The sequence below is a fragment of the Botryllus schlosseri genome, chromosome 6 (genome assembly GCF_051294905.1).
Source record: "Botryllus schlosseri isolate E-star chromosome 6, Bs_hap1, whole genome shotgun sequence".
NCBI lineage: Eukaryota > Metazoa > Chordata > Ascidiacea > Stolidobranchia > Styelidae > Botryllus > Botryllus schlosseri.
Window position 1 is genome coordinate 14,366,495 of NC_137241.1, and position 20,482 is coordinate 14,386,976.

The 20,482-nt window shown below is 40.8% G+C and overlaps 1 protein-coding gene across 1 annotated transcript in view; it reads left to right on the forward strand.

Annotated features, from left to right (window-relative positions):
• Positions 1-7,944: 7,944 nt before the first annotated feature.
• Positions 7,945-20,482, forward strand: part of LOC145441077 (inter alpha-trypsin inhibitor, heavy chain 4-like) — a 35,422-nt gene continuing 22,884 nt past the window's right edge. The window contains exons 1-7 of the mRNA XM_080318866.1: positions 7,945-8,139; positions 8,459-8,637; positions 10,195-10,276; positions 18,454-18,621; positions 18,687-18,871; positions 18,956-19,234; positions 19,294-19,415. Coding sequence (XP_080174992.1) covers positions 8,020-8,139; positions 8,459-8,637; positions 10,195-10,276; positions 18,454-18,621; positions 18,687-18,871; positions 18,956-19,234; positions 19,294-19,415 — 1,135 coding nt within the window. The 5' untranslated portion in view covers positions 7,945-8,019. The remainder of the gene's footprint in view (positions 8,140-8,458; positions 8,638-10,194; positions 10,277-18,453; positions 18,622-18,686; positions 18,872-18,955; positions 19,235-19,293; positions 19,416-20,482) is intronic.

Genomic DNA, 20,482 nt, shown 5'->3' on the forward strand with positions numbered 1-20,482 from the left:
TGCCTAGAAAATACAGTGTTTAGAAGTGGACAGGATGTGTCGAGAATATGATCAGCTTGGTTCCAAGTACAATGACCAAATCTCGTCTCATCTGTTTTGCAACTATTGACAGCAGAAAGGAATGCAAAAGTTTGTCACCATTACCAGCAATGCTCAAAAGTCGTATGCATTTAGATTTGACTCCTACTCAAAGTTGCGAACTCGACTCACCACCATGTCGGTTTTACAGAAGCGACCACTGCCCTTTCTATCTTGGTTTGAGTCTCGGCTCTACCAAGTTTTTATGTGTCGGAGGTTTATCTGGGCTCCTCATCGCCTACCTCAGTGCGATTGCAGTGACTTAAAAAGCCCAGAAAGTACAGTGAGCCGATATTGAAAGTCAGCAGCAATAATCCAATGAAGGAAGGCGCATGGGAGAGAGAAGAGTCGCCATGAAACAAAATGCATTGAACCGTCGAAAATGCAATTGTGCTGTTGAAATTGCCGTTCTCGTGGTGCACAAAGCCTCATAAGGCTATAAGCACCACTGCCGTACCTTATCAATACGTCTCTAACTACTAATACAACTACTAATGCAACTGAAAACTACGACTCCTACTCTGCCCCTCTACTTGATGTTGTTGGTTGGATAATCACGGAGTTTCGACTACATTGGTCATTTTACCGACATGTAACCCTAGCGTAGCAAGGAGCACCCCAGATAAACCTCCAACACTTACGGACGACCTTGGCGGTATTCGAACTCCCACCCATTGGTGTTGCAACTGTGTAAAGTACCAGGACGCTATCTCACCACTGCCTCCCAAAACCTTCTAATCGAATTTCACGGCTACGAGTCCTACACTCGACTCCAAATAGTCGAAAAATGATCCCTCCAAAAATGTTCCGACTCCGATTTGTGCGTGACTGGTCAATGACGAAAATGCTTTAACTGAGCATGAACATTACCAAGAAAGACACGACCGAAGGGGGCCCAAATTTATTTCGTGAACAAACATAAATTATAGAGTATTTTTTGAAAACGTATGTAGCTTCTTTCGATTTAGTAATCAGTGGTTCATGGAATTGGGCACTTCGGCGTCAGCGATTACCGCGCCACGACACACCAAGCCATATGAAGTTTAGATTTAAACGAAACTCCGAGAAGGCACTGCAACTGCAATTGCCGATCAATTACCTAAGGAAAGGGGAAAAAGTTCGACAGCGAGAAAATCCTGACCGAAAAGGACAGTCCGGGGCCTATGAATATCGTAGGCCCTGGACTGCCCTTATGTTGACCGAAAACCACGATATCTATATATGTGTAATTGTCCATAGGCAATATTTGGCGATGAACAAATACCAATTTGGAATCGTGTGCGTCTTTTAGTTTAATATACTTAGGCGATTTCAATATCTTTTCGCAGAGGAGGTCACGAAATAACAACATGTAGCGAAGTAATTATATGCACGGGCCCTCCCGAATATGCTGAAAAATTAATTAAATGCCGACACAATACCTCACCCAGTTCAAGAGGTAAGACTGACTATACGTGGGCTGAGAGAGGTTATAAAATATAGCAATATGTATATGCAATTACCAATTTTATTGATTTTTGAAGTTTGGTTTATAGCCCTATGGGGGGCCCCAAGACCACGGTTTTTTTATTGGGGGCTGACAAAGTGCTGTTTCGGTCCTTCTTGAAATACAATCATTAGGGATTTTGCGACATTGGATCAAATGTCCGATTCCTCCGCCAATGTGTGGGTAATACTCATTAGCTTCATTAGCCAACATCTGCGTGTCCATTATTTTATCAGTAATAACCAGATTTCAGTGATAACTAGATTTAATAAAGCTACAATTCGTGTGCTGGAGACCGGCAAGGCGTAATGTCGGTCTGAAACAAGCCTCGTATTTTTGAATTACAATGATGCTTATCTTAATAGATATTGCGTGATGATTATCCGAGCATAACTCATGAAATGACTTCAAAGTTCACAAAATAAATATAAATATTTATGGATGTATGTATGCTACATTCACAGAGTCTACGATTTCAGAAGTCCTCTCGGTGTCTTCCATATCTTCTCTTACCATTGCTACTCCATAAGTCCCATTGCATTTCGTACGACATATTTTGTTATCCTGGTTAGTTGTTGGTTTATGACGTTAGTTACTTTAGCTGTTAGTTTATGACGTTATTTTCTTTGAATAACTATTTACTCTGATACCGGTTGACTCGAAGATCATTATGATCATATCATCGGTACCAGTCAATACCGATACCGAAACACTGTTTGTTTGTTGCATATTTATACTTTCATTTTGCCGTAATCGGTTGACGAAATATATCCCTCTCTCTCTGGTGGTTTACGAAGTGGGTTTTACGATAAGCGAAATGTAAGCTGTAACGCTGTAACGCGACAACGGTCGAATATCATTCGTTTTTATGATATTCCTATTGGGATAATTATCATTAATATTATTTGTCTTCATATGCGAGTTCCACGACTTTTTTGCCTTCAAATAGATGTCGACCGGGGTGGGTGATTCTGAGACGCCGTTTGCGATATGAACATTGAGTATATAGACCTGTCAGTGAAGGATTTTCTAAGGTATGCAATCGATTTGACGAATCGAAAGCTGGATTATTGCCATGCTCTGGCAAAACTGCCAAAGTATATAATATTGGAAAAAAATCGTACCATACCTGGAAATCTCCATACCACATCATATACTTGCACATTACCATATTTCATACCGAAATTTCGTTCCATACCATAACATACCTCCATACCATACACCAGGGGTGGGCACACTTTTTAGCTCGCAGACCGTATTCAACATTTGAATCCATTCAACATATAGTAACCGATTACATGGAAATAATATATATGTATTTGTATATTTAAAACAAACTAAACATTGATTTGATGATAACGTACACGCGCCAGAAACATTGACGAGAATTTAAGCTTGTCGTCCTCATTGTCAAAAATTGGGATGAAAGTCTGTGGTCCCGATTCTTAGAACTGGATGTAAATTTGAGTCTGCAAGCAGCGATCTCTTCATAGATTTGCTCATTGTACTTTTGGTACAACTGCAAGACACACAATGTATGTAAACTATGTATGTATGTATATGGGTGCTATGATACTTAGGAACGATGGCCTTTTGCATCAAGCCTAAATGTTGTTAGTCTATTCTCTCGGTTGATCTACCAGATTAAAGCTGTCTCTCGGTTAGGAACACATATTCAATTGCTGGTAAAATGGTGTAGGGGTTGCCGCGTAGTGCTACAATATCAATGGGCACGTGGTTCCGTTCTTCTATGTCCAATAAATAATTTCGCTGCAAGTTATAGCGTGTGCATTGAAGCAAAAAAATGCAGGACGAACAATGCTGACAGCATCATGACCGTGTTACCTTTAAATACGCTTCTACAATACATAAATATTATTATTACAAATACTTCTACAGCTCATACAATGCCAAACCAAAATAACACTCGTGGTCCCAAATACGTCATTTACGTTTCACTTTCTGTGATGTTTAATAATTAAAACATTTCAAAATGCCTCGAGGTTCGCGCCATCGATGAAATAAATAGTACTATGGCAAGAATAACTTCATGTTGAAATAGATTAAGAAAATGTTTCATCAAGTACCCACAGTAATTTGATTTTAGTACGCATTTTATCAACATTTTTACAACGTTTTTTGAGGTTTTTGCGGGCCGCACAAAACGTTTTTGCGAGCCGTGGTTTGCCCATCCCTGCCATATACCATGTCCTGGCTGTCAGGTATTATTTCCCCACGCCGATGGCGCGCTAATATGTTACGAGCATAATTCATTTGCCGGAATATTAGAGCAGGAAGATCAGCAATAAAAGAAGCTAACTGAATCATCTCAAAATATATCACGATATAACAGATAGATGTCGCTTTGGATGTATTATATACCGAGGGAGATAGTGTAATGGTGATGCGTCCGGCTTCTTGATCGAGGTCGTGGATTCGATCCCCGGCCGGGTCAGACCAAATCCCCAAAATCTGGTATCCTCAGCTATCCTGATAGGCGCTCAGCATCCACGGACAGCATGGAGGAGAAAAACGGGGGTGCAGACTAGACGACCTTATACAAAAGGTCGTATCGCATCTCCGTCGTGAAAGCATCTCGATGGTCCCAAGTTTCGTCGCTCTCCGCGCGAAATAGATATAGTACGTTTTCACGAAAGTATCGGCCGTTATAATTTATGTAGCGGGTTTCGTATTTTCTTTCACCTCATTGCCGTAAATCTCTGACCGCAGGACAAAAGGCAAATATGTGATAAGCACCTAATGTTTTGTCACACTAGGTCGATATTATTAGGATTTCTGATCTTTCAGCTCGACGGACTTTCGTTCCAGCCTGTTGTAAGACATCTACCTCTTTGAAAGGCGTGATATAAGGTTACCTCTTCGCAATCGCGTCGCCCTGGAGAAGTGGTATTGCGGCTGCGCTTGGATTATGTTTGGGCCAGATCGGTCAGTAATCAGTATACTATACATGTGATCAGTCGACTGAATAAAAAAAATGCTACTTCGATAACATTGCGGATGTTTACGCCAAGATACAAGGGGAGGAGGAACAGAGTCAACCAAAAATCAGATGACGACACACCAGACGAGGAATGAAATTTGAGGTATCCAGCAATGTAGGCCCAAGTCCAAATTCGGGGACAGCAACCTTCAAGATACAAAGAGCCATCTGAACCCATTTCTCAACACAAAAAACCTTTAGAGAGTCGCAAACTATGTTTCATTTGTACAATTACTAATTAAAGTTTCATAACACTGCTAGACTAGACAATTCAATATCAATAAAAGTGTCCCGAATATTATTTTTACGCTGGATGAATTTAAGCATGAGTTATGGAATTCAGCAAATGAATTTTAGCCCATGACAATGTCCCTCATCATTGTGACCGGCTGGAAGGAGTCAGGAGGTCACGGTATAGGCCTACTGCCGGAATTGAAAATTGTAGAAATAACCTATCGGTTCGATTGTGAACGCCAAATCACTCATAAAAATTGGAACATATTCTATAGCTTGAATGCGATTCTTCCAAAATCAAAGTACCAAAATATCGTAAAATCTACGAATCTAATATTTTTATCTGCCCAGGAAGGACCATGTACAATGAAATGAAAGATGGGAGGATGTCGGCACGAACAAGTAGGGACTCTGAATAACATACCCAACTCGACCTAATGACCTAATGCCCGATGTAACAGTGTTCGATCTTGATCGTTCGGCTGTCTTGTAAATGCTCTTCCTTTCTCTTTTCCATTCCCCTTCATTGTATTCGTTCTTTCCCGGAACCTTTATCGCAAAGACGCCATAATAACGGTGGCGTGGGGGAGTAGGAGCCCAGATAAGTCACCGATGCTTCGAAACGTGCCGCTACCGAGAACCCACGAAGTGCTGTTTCAGTCCTGAGTACAAGTTGCTTTGTAAGACTGTCGTCAAACTAGCAACGGTGAAGCGTTGAGTTGTCAAGTATGGATGCTCGTTTAATCAAGGGCGATGCTGTACGATGAAAGTTCTTGTGTTACCAGATTCTCTTTCTTGCAGCCAAATGCCGCGCAGTCGGAATTTTGGTTGCACCATTACAAAAACAAGGAATCAGAACTAGGTGTTCATGATGGTTGTCTGCTTTGGGGAGGCGAAGTCATTGTTCCTTTTCGATCACATGGGGTGTTGAGTAGGGCTGGGCAAAATCGAATACCTGAGTGATTCGATTCTGAATCACGTAAAATGCTTCGAGTCGAGTCGAGTATTCGAGTATCACTCATTATGACGTCACAACAGAATATAGTATGTCAAAGTTCAAATGTGCACCTTTTATGCCACCACGAAGAACATAATGCCTGCTATCCATCACATTAACGATACTTCGGTATTTTTTCGTCCATACCGATTTCATTGCACTTCTTGACAATGTTGTGGGATGATCATAACTTCAGAAATGTGTTATTTCCAGTAACGTTCGTAGCTTTGTACTATGCCTCTTATGTTGCGACACGGCCAATCAAGGTTTCAAGGCTTCATCACTGGAAAATAGTATCAGACCAATAATTCTCGTTAGCAAATTAACTTCAGTTGCGAGGAGCGTATAATTTCAGTACTCGAAAAAATCGTATTTTACTACTCGACTCGAATCATTAAAATTAATACTCGATTCAGATTCGAGTACTCGAATCATTGTGCCCAGCCCTCGTGTTGAGTCGGATTCATGATGACCATACTGGAAATTGTGGCATGAAGGAGATTGTACGATGTTATATATCGTGGCGTGGATTAGATGCAGATGTTGAAGATTTTTGTGGAAAGCTGCAATCTCTTGTCAACAGCTGAAATCTCAAGGGGTCGAGGTTCATATGAGCTCCTGGTCTTACCACGAGGCTGGTAGAAATGGAAAGCATTCCAGAACCGGTAATATTCGGAGAGAGGTTACGATTCTACCTCACCAGAGTCCACCAGAACGAGTGAGGAGAGACAAATTCGTGTTTCTACCACTGGACGCGATATTAAAATATTGAATGACGGATGAGACAGATGTCGAAAGTGTGTGGTCAAGCCGGAGCGATACGCCGTAAGAACGTCGTATCATGTTATGACAATATCTTGATTTTAATTTACGCGTATTATTCACACGGCTGTATGAGGAGCAAGTAAGCAACGATAGAACATTGACCTCGCATCACGACACATTTACTTGACAAATACGATGTCGCAAACAACTTCAAGCCCGCGCAACCGCAACAATACTATGCTAGTCTACCCTAGAATAGTATCAAGTAAACAATAACGTTACTGAGAAGAGAAAAATCACTAAGACTAATACATTATTTCGCTCCAAACTTACGAAGAACCGCATGCGGCTGCGGAGCCGAGGGTTGACGATTCCCGGTCTAGATATCTCAGTGAAGTTATGCAATGGCCGAAGAATCAAAAATATAAATGTCTAATAAGCTTTCTTAATTTATCTGCTTTCATCCGCCCCCATTGCTTCGTCTGATCATTTTATCAATATTTCTATGTTCTAGTTGCGTTCCGCAGAAGAGTCGAAGCGTGTGGCGGAGTGAATGAAACAAGCCATATTAAAACCCACAAAATAACAGATAGGCGTAAATAAACGCACGAGGCCTGATATCTTTCTTCGTTCATTTGTTTCTTGCTTCGTCTGTTCATTTTATCCACATTTCCATCGGTGCAAAACGTGCCTAGATTGCGATCGGCAGAAAAGGTAGCAAAAGGTAACAGTTAGTGGGCGGAGATCTTGAAGCAGTCATGTAAATAGCATGACGAAAATAGTCCTGGCTCACATGCGACGTCTTTTTACGATAACAATAATGAATGGGCGGATATTGATTAATTTAAAAAGAATAAATAACATTTCCGTACGATACACGATCAAGTATTGAGTCGAATAACCAATGTTTAAATATGGGAATCTCACGATCAGTCATAATCTTTCCGAATCTTGTTCATGTTAGGGAATAATGATCTTGACCCGCCCACCACTAATCCTAGGCATGACCATGGTGAAAATTTGGAACATGATAATTTTGCTTAAATCCCAACACTGTGTAGCTTATACTGAACATTTTTCCAAGTTTGCTTATACCGCTCTATTATGACCTATTTGTTGTATAGATTATAATCTATAATTATCGAGGAAAGCGATATATCCAATAGTGCCGCATAGATGCTGCGGGATCTTATATCAAATCAATTTGGGGAATGACTTCGGTGGTACATGTTTACGACGATTGTGCCAGAACAGTTGTGACATTGTATGGCTTCGGAAGCTGATGACGTGTGAGGTGTTTTTTCAGCCTCGCTAGCACTAGAACAATAATGACTTCAGACGCCTGCGCCATTCTCATGCATGAATATTTTTGACGGGTGACAGATATAAAGAGCGCACGACCACTGTAAGCCGTATTAGTTTCAAAGGTCGTGACACAGAGTGTATATCACGGGAAAGATGGGGCAGACTACATTCATTATCGGCATCGCGTTGATAGTTTCCGTCGACCTCACATGTATCCAAGCTAGATCAGTAAACATGGCCAGATCATTTGTGGTCAGCGCCGAGAAAAACAAGGTATTTATTGTAGCCTTATTTTTTGCATACACAGCGTATAACAGACTGGTATCACATCGATAAGATGTGGAGGATGGGGCTAGAGAACGCCATGCGGTGAGACGAGGGTGCATTACGACCCGTGCAATTCATACTATATTCTGACATTCACACGGTGGAATCATGCTCCATTATGACATCTTACGATGATGTGTAAATTACAGTAGTTTCGTGTCCCGAGTCGGCTTTTGTCATTGAGTTATTTCGACAGTAATTTGTATCGACCAAACTAATACCAAGTCAAACAACGGTAATAGTTGGAATGCTCTTTGAAATACAGTTCCGACAGAAACGTTCCATTGAGTCCACGATGACGCAAATGCACGTGAAAAGTGTCGTCAAATCTCGTTTTGCGAAAGTGACCACAACGACAATAATGGAGAATTCCGCGGAAGAAGCAAAAGAACTGACGTTTTCCGTTCGACTACCCAAAGCTGCGTTCATTAGCAAATTTACAATGTGAGTGGCCTACTGCTCTGACGAAATAATCACGATAATATAGTAGTACCACTGCGCGTTACTCCTAGATTATTTCATTCTGAGTGCTAGCTTGTACATTATGCTGTATTTCAGTATTCAAAATAATCTGTGGCAGGTAACTTACGAAAGATCAGTAACCAGTAAAATTTACCAGAGGCAATCATTTTCAACAGATCGAGATCAATGGCCTGTACACAATTCGATTTATTTGTTATCACTGATAGGCTTCTTTAGATAATATCTTGAGATAAAATACGTGTCTAATATAATCAATAATTCATAACTGTAGTTGAACAATAAGAGAAATATCATACCAATGCAATCGAACTAATTCATGTTATTCAAACGTAAAATGGCATTAGGGTATTCAAGAGTAAAAAATAAAACGGCTAGCCTCTGGTTCGTCGACGCCAAATAATAATCAATATGCTGGGAGTCACATTTTTGTTCTGCTCAGTTTCATAACTATTGAGAATGATGACTACCTTCCACCAGCTCACCGGCTCCGCTCATATGCTCGTTTGTTTGGGTGTGTGTGTGTGTGTGTGTTCATGTGTCATGAGTGGGAAGACTTGTGATTTCAATTAGTTAACACTAAGTAATTGCCGAGGCCGCCATGTTTACTGCCACGGCAACGAGTTGTGTTGCAACTTCTATTGCGCTTTTGACTGTCGCGGAAGTGAAGAGTGCAACGTACATGTTTTTGACACCAAAGCGATGTTACGTGGCTAGCCATTGGCACACGCAAATAACCTCACATTCTACTCAGCGAAAGTCATCATTCAATGGGCCATAGCCGAAATTTGTTGAAGTCACAAACTTTAATACAGTGGTTCTCAAACTTATTTTAGACACGCCCCCCTTTTTGATAGTGAAAAATTTCGCGCCCCCCTTATCGTCATATCACAAAATCCCACTGGGATGCTAACAACCCAACAGATTGTTTGGTGGTATGGTCGGTTATAAATGTTGATGAGAAAATAAAAAAATATTAAAATGGGTCTATATAGAGAAAAACACGCGTGCATTGGAGGTAAATCGCGCGGAATGCAAAAATTTTTTTCAGGTGACCGCTTCTTCGCTCCCGCCTTCAGATGTTTCACGCCCCCCCCCCAAAAGGGGCGCGCCCCCAGGTTGAGAACCCCTGCTTTACTAGGACCATTGTCTTGCACATTGCAAGTTGTCCAGCAGTAAGCTGTATAATGTACAATTTTTCATGTGTTTGTAAATTCCATTTCTTCAGGGTCTTGATTAACTACAGTCCTAGACGGAAATTTCATCAAGGCACCATTCAATAACGTGTAGTGGTATTTTGAAATATTTATTCTCCGGTTCCTGGTGTTGTTCGGGTTTGTCACGCGGCTAAGTTTTACCAAAGTCGGTTGGATCAAGATGTTTACTTAATCCAGCATATGTTGAGTACTTCCATATGTCGTAAATCAGGCATGAATGTTGCTAATAGCACATGCCAAATTGTCTACAGCAGAGCTTCGGATGACCGATGTGACGTTACATCGGTTAACTCCCTTTTTCTAGGAACGTAGACGGTGTCCTATTCGTGGGCAAAGTTAAAGAAAAGGCTTTGGCCAAGCAGGAATATGAAGGAGCTGTGGCGACTGTGAGTTTTTCTTTGCACGTTATGCTCTCTTTAACTACTGCGGAATATAACGTGGGGCTCGGAAGTTTTTTTTATCGGCATGTCCACGTGTGTATAGACGTGTGAAACGTCACGCCTAGTCAAACCATCTGGTAAAGTGTTTATCAAACTCTTTACGATCGCCTACTACTCACTTGTGTTCTCATGCACTTGACCACTTGACTCATGAATGACTTATTCTACTTAAATAACGGTATTTCGATATTTGTTTTTATTGGTGCTTTTACTATATACCGTAACACCAACTAATAGCAAGAGAGCAGAATTTAATGTGGTATTTGCAACTGTTTATTCGACACAAGCTTGTATCCAGGGTATATAAGATATCTTACGATCTCTGTAATATGTTGTGAGTAGTATATAGCTCATAGGACATTGTCCGGACTCAATTATACGATTCCAACTTAATGGTCATCCATGGCCAGAACCCTTTCTCACACTCCCATTGAGGCGAGACAGAGCGTGAAAGAGAGATCGGTTTTACTTTCGTCTGCATCCATCCAAGTGCTTTGACGATGGAGAGGCGATAAAAATGTTTGGTATGGTTATCGAGTCTGCAACCCAATGTTGTCCCCTCGATATATGCTACCCCGAGAATGCTGAGTGCCTAGCGGTGAATCATATGAAAAGCTCTCGCGTATACACCACTAGTGATACGCGTCTCACAGGTTGAGAACCACTGATTCAGCAGGAAAAAATGTTACTATATGCTATATAGCAGTGGTTCGTACATTATTTTTACTCATGACCCGTTTCCGCTTTCAATATATTTCGGGACCCTTATAGTTCTGTCCGAATTATAGAAAATCAAACTTGCCAATAAACTAGAACGGGGTAATTTGGGGTGGTGGTTTCAAGATCCTGATTCTGTACGTGACTCTTAATTATATACATGATAATCAATTCGTATTAGATAGATTTGTAACAGCAATACAAAAGTACTCGGCCATTATTTGCCATATTCCTCTGATGCGACAAGTCATTAATAGGGCGATTTTTTGACCGAAAAAACTGAAGAATTTGACCAAAAAATCAAAATTTTGATATTTTTTGACTTTAAGAAACTTAATTCTGATCAAATTTTGGACTAACGTATGCAAATTAGGTGTTTTCCTACATAACGTTGGAATTGTAATACTTATCTTCATTCCTGGTTGGAACTGTCTGTCCTTACGAAGTAGTCTGGCCTGAAAAAATTTTTTGACTCTAAAACTGACAAATGTTTACATGAAAAAAGCTTTATTTTAACGAAATTTGGCTCAATGAAGAATTCCAGTAGTTACATCACGTATTATGTTAGAAATAATTAAAATTTGTTGTACGAAGTAGTTTGGCCTGAAAAAACTTTTTTGACTCTAAAACTGACAAACTTTTACATGAAAAAAAAACTATATTTTAACGAAATTTGGCCCTATGAAGAATTCCAGTAGTTACATCACGTATTATGGTAAAAATATTTAAAATTTGTTGTAGTACAACGAAAGATACTTTCCTACATTTTCGGGTAGAAAGTGTCTGTCCTTACTAAGTAGCTTGTCAAGAATGGAGAAAGAACGTTCAACAGCAGCAGTTGTAGGCTGACAACACTGAAGTTGTGCGTACACTCCTGGTGACACGCCATGTTGCTTCAGAAGTACACAAAGAGACGCTTAGGAGTACAGAACTTCATGACACATTTGAATAAAATATTCATTTTATTCCCGAAGCTTTTCGGCTGACCCTCGTCGGGGGAATATCGTCAGCAATAATGCGAGGATTCGAATAACTATGTTCAGCAACAATATATATCGCTAATTATGACGTCACACAGAAAATATACAAAGTTAGGAAAACGAGAGAACTGAAGCGTTGGCATGGAGATAGCGAAGCAAAACAAGTTAATGCGCGATTTTCAAATGATACACAAATTCTTTCTGTTGGCATAGACTAGGTTTGCTCATAGTGATGATGGTGGACTCAAGAACAGACAAATGAAATAAATTGCGACCCTTAGCCAATATAGAGAACATGTCCTCGTGATAGTTAGCAGCACACGTATGATTTTCTAGTAAATGTTTGCCTATAGAAGATTTTTGACCCATGGCCTGGTTATGTTCAAGAACAAGCGGATTGTTAAGCTGCGAATTTGAGATATAAGATTTGACAGATGGTGGAATGTGTTCTTTGATACGGTCCTGTAACCGTTTGGAAGTTCTCCCTACGTACCGACAATCGCAGTGGCACTTGAATTCATAAATTACGTTGCTTTGTTTTATAGCCGGGAGAACGTCCTTTCGGGTTGCTGGAAACATTGGTATCGTGGTAAAAACAACATTGGTTTTCACCGCTGGATAACAGCGGTAGACTGCTGAAGTTATCTGTGTCTCAAATCGATAAGAAACCGGGCCAATCCAAGGAAGATGAATGTACACATCCCTATTTTCACGAGAAATTACTTCGGGGGTTTCTTCTGGTTTGGTATCATTCCAATGACTTAACTTTTTAGTTATTGTCCGCTTAATAACATACTCTGGGTATCCGTTGTCAATGAAAATTTTACGGATGTAGTCAAGTTCATTATTCAATTTGACCTCGGAACAAATCATCAACGCCCGGTGAACCAAGGTGCCGATTAAATTGATTTTACGACTTTTTGGGCTGAAAGAGCTCCATCGAAGGTAATGACCCGAAAATGTGGGCTTCCTATAAACGGAGGTAAGGAATTTTCCATCCCGTTTCTCCACAAGAACGTCAAGGAATGCCAGGCGATTGTTAATTTCTTTTTCCGACGTGAATTGCAATGCTGGATGTAGTTTGTTTAAATTTCCCAGGAAAGTATCACAGTCAGATTCATTATCGAATATCACGAACGTGTCATCGACATAGCGATGGTATGATAAGGGCGGTTTAATAGAAGAAGAGAAGAGCTTATCTTCATGAAATCCTACAAATATATTGGCTAGAATAGGACCCAATGGTGATCCCATTGCTACACCATCAGATTGTCGGAACATGATATTGTTGAAACTAAATTCAACAGAACACACAGCGTTTCTCATCAATTCCATGAAGGTAGCTCTCGAGAAAGGAGGGGGTATTAGCTTACCGTTATATAGAGCATCAGCGCAAATATTCAACGTCTCATTTAGTGGTACGTTGGTGAAAAGGCTCTTTATGTCGAATGAGCCTAGGAAATTATCGCGCGCGGATAGCTGTGAGCGACGCATCTCATCAGCGAAGGTAAAAGAATCGCGTACGCAATGCGACCCGTAAAGTTCGCGAACAGGTTCCAGTATGTTGATCAACCACTTCGCCAACTTCTGTTGCATTGACCCAGTCATGCTGAGTATCGGTCTGAGTGGCACATCGTCTTTATGCGTCTTCGGTAATCCATACATACGCGGTCTTTGGGAGCCAACAGGCCTGATGGAGTCATATTCGTCAGTGGATATTACGTCATCGTTTTTCAAGATTCGAAGGCGTCGTTGTAGTCGTCTTTCAGACTTTGCAGTATTGTCGTATTCCGAGACCGGGCCAAGTACAACGAATTTGGATTTATCCTCGAGAATAGTCATCATCTTTGCAATGTAATCTTTCTTGTTTAAAATTACCACGCCGGTACCTTTATCTGGTTTCGTTATGTGAATATCGGGGTTGCTTCGCAGAGATTTAATGGCACGGAAGCATTCCTTTGTCATCAAGAAATCCGCTTTGTCAACTGGACATCCACAATACGAATGTGCCAAGTCCGTAAGTCTTGCTTTGAAAGCTGGCACTTCATCGATTGATTTTGCTTCACGGTGCTTCAATTGAGCTAATAGAATCTCAAATTCGGCGAAAACCTCCTCACTCTTGACATTAATTGGTGGAATACAGAAATTTAACCCATGCGATAGAGCAAACTTTTCGTTCGAGGACAGTGCGTAGTCCGATAAGTTGATGATGTTCTTCTCATCGGGACAAGCGACACTTCCGAAGCGGTCAATGACTAGCCGGTTCAAATTTCGTTCGTTTTTACATAAATTAATATCCTCTTTGATTACGTCAATTGATGCGAGGTATCGGCAAAATCGAACTAGGTCAAAGAATGATAAGAATCGCGCTACCTGTCTTTGCTGAGTGCGGCAGTCACGACGAAGTTTCAATACCATAGATTCTTTCTTCCCGATTTCATCAAATAAAAACGCGCGCTCCATGTTGGGATTGAGGCGGGCACGAGACTTTTCTATCCTTGCTCTCAAGAATGCAGGCAACGTCTTCTTAGCGATACAAGCCTTCAAAAAGGCTATTGTTGATAACGTAGTTCTCAAACGCCCGCGAGTCTTTATCAGCGTATTAATGATGTTTCGTGCCATTAAATCTCTGCGAAGCAACCCCGATATTCACATAACGAAACCAGATAAAGGTACCGGCGTGGTAATTTTAAACAAGAAAGATTACATTGCAAAGATGATGACTATTCTCGAGGATAAATCCAAATTCGTTGTACTTGGCCCGGTCTCGGAATACGACAATACTGCAAAGTCTGAAAGACGACTACAACGACGCCTTCGAATCTTGAAAAACGATGACGTAATATCCACTGACGAATATGACTCCATCAGGCCTGTTGGCTCCCAAAGACCGCGTATGTATGGATTACCGAAGACGCATAAAGACGATGTGCCACTCAGACCGATACTCAGCATGACTGGGTCAATGCAACAGAAGTTGGCGAAGTGGTTGATCAACATACTGGAACCTGTTCGCGAACTTTACGGGTCGCATTGCGTACGCGATTCTTTTACCTTCGCTGATGAGATGCGTCGCTCACAGCTATCCGCGCGCGATAATTTCCTAGGCTCATTCGACATAAAGAGCCTTTTCACCAACGTACCACTAAATGAGACGTTGAATATTTGCGCTGATGCTCTATATAACGGTAAGCTAATACCCCCTCCTTTCTCGAGAGCTACCTTCATGGAATTGATGAGAAACGCTGTGTGTTCTGTTGAATTTAGTTTCAACAATATCATGTTCCGACAATCTGATGGTGTAGCAATGGGATCACCATTGGGTCCTATTCTAGCCAATATATTTGTAGGATTTCATGAAGATAAGCTCTTCTCTTCTTCTATTAAACCGCCCTTATCATACCATCGCTATGTCGATGACACGTTCGTGATATTCGATAATGAATCTGACTGTGATACTTTCCTGGGAAATTTAAACAAACTACATCCAGCATTGCAATTCACGTCGGAAAAAGAAATTAACAATCGCCTGGCATTCCTTGACGTTCTTGTGGAGAAACGGGATGGAAAATTCCTTACCTCCGTTTATAGGAAGCCCACATTTTCGGGTCATTACCTTCGATGGAGCTCTTTCAGCCCAAAAAGTCGTAAAATCAATTTAATCGGCACCTTGGTTCACCGGGCGTTGATGATTTGTTCCGAGGTCAAATTGAATAATGAACTTGACTACATCCGTAAAATTTTCATTGACAACGGATACCCAGAGTATGTTATTAAGCGGACAATAACTAAAAAGTTAAGTCATTGGAATGATACCAAACCAGAAGAAACCCCCGAAGTAATTTCTCGTGAAAATAGGGATGTGTACATTCATCTTCCTTGGATTGGCCCGGTTTCTTATCGATTTGAGACACAGATAACTTCAGCAGTCTACCGCTGTTATCCAGCGGTGAAAACCAATGTTGTTTTTACCACGATACCAATGTTTCCTGCAACCCGAAAGGACGTTCTCCCGGCTATAAAACAAAGCAACGTAATTTATGAATTCAAGTGCCACTGCGATTGTCGGTACGTAGGGAGAACTTCCAAACGGTTACATGACCGTATCAAAGAACACATTCCACCATCTGTCAAATCTTATATCTCAAATTCGCAGCTTAACAATCCGCTTGTTCTTGAACATAACCAGGCCATGGGTCAAAAATCTTCTATAGGCAAACATTTACTAGAAAATCATACGTGTGCTGCTAACTATCACGAGGACATGTTCTCTATATTGGCTAAGGGTCGCAATTTATTTCATTTGTCTGTTCTTGAGTCCACCATCATCACTATGAGCAAACCTAGTCTATGCCAACAGAAAGAATTTGTGTATCATTTGAAAATCGCGCATTAACTTGTTTTGCTTCGCTATCTCCATGCCAACGCTTCAGTTCTCTCGTTTTCCTAACTTTGTATATTTTCTGTGTGACGTCATAATTAGCGATATATATTGTTGCTGAACATAGTTATTCGAATCCTCGCATTATTGCTGACGATATTCCCCCGACGAGGGTCAGCCGAAAAGCTTCGGGAATAAAATGAATATTTTATTCAAATGTGTCATGAAGTTCTGTACTCCTAAGCGTCTCTTTGTGTACTTCCGGCAAAGGTACAGCGATCTGCAATTAAACATGTTGCTTCATTCTGACAATGATGTCTATTACATCACGATTTTTCGTCATGCGCTTCTTGATATCAGAACCATGCAATGTCCACACAGTATTGCTTCAGTTAGGATACGTTAAGCATAACACTATCGTATGTTAACATTCAATAATAACACCACGTCAACCTATTTGTTTCATTCGAATGTTTATAATTCACAATGAGCAGACCAAGGGACCGTCTACAACGGTAGGCCTCTAAAGTAGGCTACAAGCTGTAAAATGTCAAATGATAAGTTTACCGACAGTACAAAATCTGCGATACAAACGAAATTCAGGTTGCAAAATAATATTGATTTTGTTAATAATTTCGACATTTTTTGACCTAACACTACAATTTTGACATAATTTTGACTTATTTTGACGTGTCAAAAAAAATCGCCCTAGTCATTACTGTTTAGTGGCGCACGAATACGATTGTCTGCAAATGCGTTTAGATAGTTTGATATCAAGTTATGGACGGGGATACTTCGCTCCTTCATTGCCGAGTTATATACAACTACGATTGCAAAACACATTCGGGCATAGATCCAAACAATTTTGGCGCTGTTACCGTAGACCGGTGACTGGCGAGAAGAATAGATAATTTCGAAATACGAATATTGCGCTGAAATGTAAGCCTGACAAATTAAACTTTTCATCAATGTCATTGCTTTCGAAAGAGTACTGTGGCGCACCTCGAAACACCCCCGTGACCTACCCATTAAGAACCACTGCTACCGATAGCGTCGCCGTCACTGACAATCCCATTATAGAAGAGCATTTCATGGCATTGATTAACTATACCGAAAGTGGTTTATGAAAGAAAAGCGCATTAAAGGTACAACGAGGTCATGTCACTTGTTTAGATAAAAATTGACCTATAAACTAGATAGTTCTAGATATCCCTGAGACTAGTTAATTCTCGATCTCACACCGCTGTGTCGCGCATGGGCGTTCTTCTGGTCGTTTACACGATTTCTGCATTCCGCGAATCGGAAAGTAGCGATACCATTAAGACGGGTACACTTATGACGGTTTTAATATGACGAGTATATAACGCACTAGAAGACGAGTGTAGGATAGGTTTGCCATACGCCCTCTTCTGAGATGATTTGTCCTCTTTTTTTACTTTTTTGAAAGTGTCCTCGGAGGACGCCTAAATGTTCTCTTTTTTTGAGAATTTGTACTCATTTTTTAAAATTTCGGTTAAATGTACGGGGATATTGGACTGAGATATAAATCAGCGCTCAAGTAACTGTACGGGTTTTTTTTTCGAGACTTGAGCCAGTAAATTGACCTTTTTTTAGTAAACCAACGGAGAATCTCATAGAAAGTCGGTATTCCGGTAGTTGGGCCGGAAAGATGAGCCTTTTTAGTCAACCAACACAAAACTCTGGAAAAATTTACCATTTTTTCTGGATTTTACTCCAGCATTGTAAATCTGAAAATTTTGAAAAAGTCTCCTCCAGTGTAGCAGAACTACGTACTGATAAAAATTGTCTCAACGGATAGCCGTTGGTAATCATTCCCTCATAACGTTGACGTGAAAATATATATTCTTAGCTGATACTACTTGATAACTTTATTGTAAGATGGAATGTTGAGTAAAAATGTCAGAATTGTTGTTGTGGGTTGTAGTTTTCGATTAGCACTGCCATAATCAAGTATGCATGTGATCTGATTTACAGGTAAACGATACGCTTATGTTGTAGCTTACAACTTGCACTACCATTTGCAGGGCAACTCCGCAGGATTGGTTACGACTAAAGTGCGCGAAACACAAACGTTCAACGTTGCAGCGAACGTACCGGCACAAGCAAGTGTCACATTTGAACTTGAATACCAAGAGCTATTGAAAAGAAGGCTTGGAAAATACGAGCAAGTGTTATTTATCAATCCTGGTCAAGTAAGTACCTTGGAACACCTATATCGGAAAATCGTTCATTCACAATTGGTTCATGATATTACCAGATAGTGGATGAGTTGTCGTTGAATGTATACATAACCGAGGAGATAGGAATCCGTACATTGCAAACCCGTCATCCTCGAGGTGGTGAAATCAAGGATAAATCGTCAGTGACTGGTGGATACGATTCCGACGGCGAGGTCGACATTGACGTTCAAATCCGAAGAAGTAGACATCAGGCGTCAGTAAGGTACAGCGATTATTTCAAATCACTCATCCAAACGTCATAACAAGCAACAGCGAAAAAGGAACACCATTTGAAAATGTCTTGCAGTTTTAAACCCAGCCAAGCACAGCAGAGGCGCTTGTTGATGATTCCAGAAGATGAACGCAAAGTGAGCGTAATATATGACGTCACAAGGGAAAATCTCGGTGGGGAGTTACTGATGCGAGACGGATACTTTGTCCATTTCTTCGCCCCGGAGCAATTGCCTTCGTTGCCGAAAAAAGTAGTTTTCGTCATTGACCAGAGTGGGTCAATGTCCGGCGAGAAGATGACACAGACCAAAACCGCATTCGAAACTGTACTAAAGGAAATGTCCGACGCAGACGAGTGAGCCTATGATTTACTTTCGCGTAAAACTAGCTAAAGCTACACAATTTTCCTTCAAGGTTTAATATTGTAACATTCTCTCGCCGAGTCACAGTGTGGAATTCGTCTGGAATGGTACCAGTCACCGAGCGATCGGTGAAAACGGCCGTTAATTACGTGAAACGTATTTCCGCTGGAGGAGGTGGGTTGATAGAACAGTGGTCACCCATATACTGGGGGCGCGATTGAGTATATGGAACAAATAAACAGCAGCAGAAATCACTCATTATTTCCGTTTTCATGTCCCCACGACCCTACAATCTATCTCAGCTGCATAAAGCGGAAGACCTATGAATGTAAAAATATGCACTTTTGCGTCCGTGACGACGCTTCGCTCGTGGATTGAACAGTGCAACAAGAAGTGGCAACGGTCCAAATGATTGACACACATGTTGTTGAAATCAGTCCTCTTCAACCCTTTTCGTCGTGGTACACCCTTTTCACGTTTACTCAAAACTCGTACACCCGCCAACCACATACTTCATCGACTCCGCAGTAAGATGCATTTCGATGACATATGCAGCATACGCCCGCATTCCAGCGTATAGTGGTCGTGATTCATCTGGATGAAAAATAATGGGAACTTTGCACCGCGGAGAGCACTTGCGGTGTTATGTGCAACCACTGATTTCTGGAGATATACCTTGCGTTTAAAAGGTTCTAATGTTAGAAGCAGAACAGCCCCGCAGGCTTACTGTGTATGGAAAAGTTATTATGATTCGGTTAATTCTAGTCACGCCGTGTGCGAAAATTTTTTCAACCTCTTGCATGAATTTCATCGATAATGTTGGTGGTTTCACATAATATGCTTTCTCAGCCTTTGTGATCGGAGTATCCTGTAGTGCTAATGGAGGAGGTGTTTTCGAAAAATTTGGTCACAAAATTTATTCCGGTTTTATTAATCACTTAGTTGCATGTTGTTGTTTTTGACCTCCCATTAGGATTTCCGGTATGCTTAAAATATATTTGAATCGCCCAAACGCACCAGAAAAACCTTTATATGTGAGATGCACACGATTCCAACTTGGTATTTTCCATGGGGTGCATCATTTTCCTCTGCTGTTCGCATTTGTACGGTGGGGCTCATATTGCAACGACACCATTATATTAAAAACGAAAAACTCAATTCACCATGAAGAAAGCGGGAAGAGTTTTTTTTTAGCTTGAATTAAATTCTCTCAAAGATTTGGGAACCAAGTCTCAAATTCA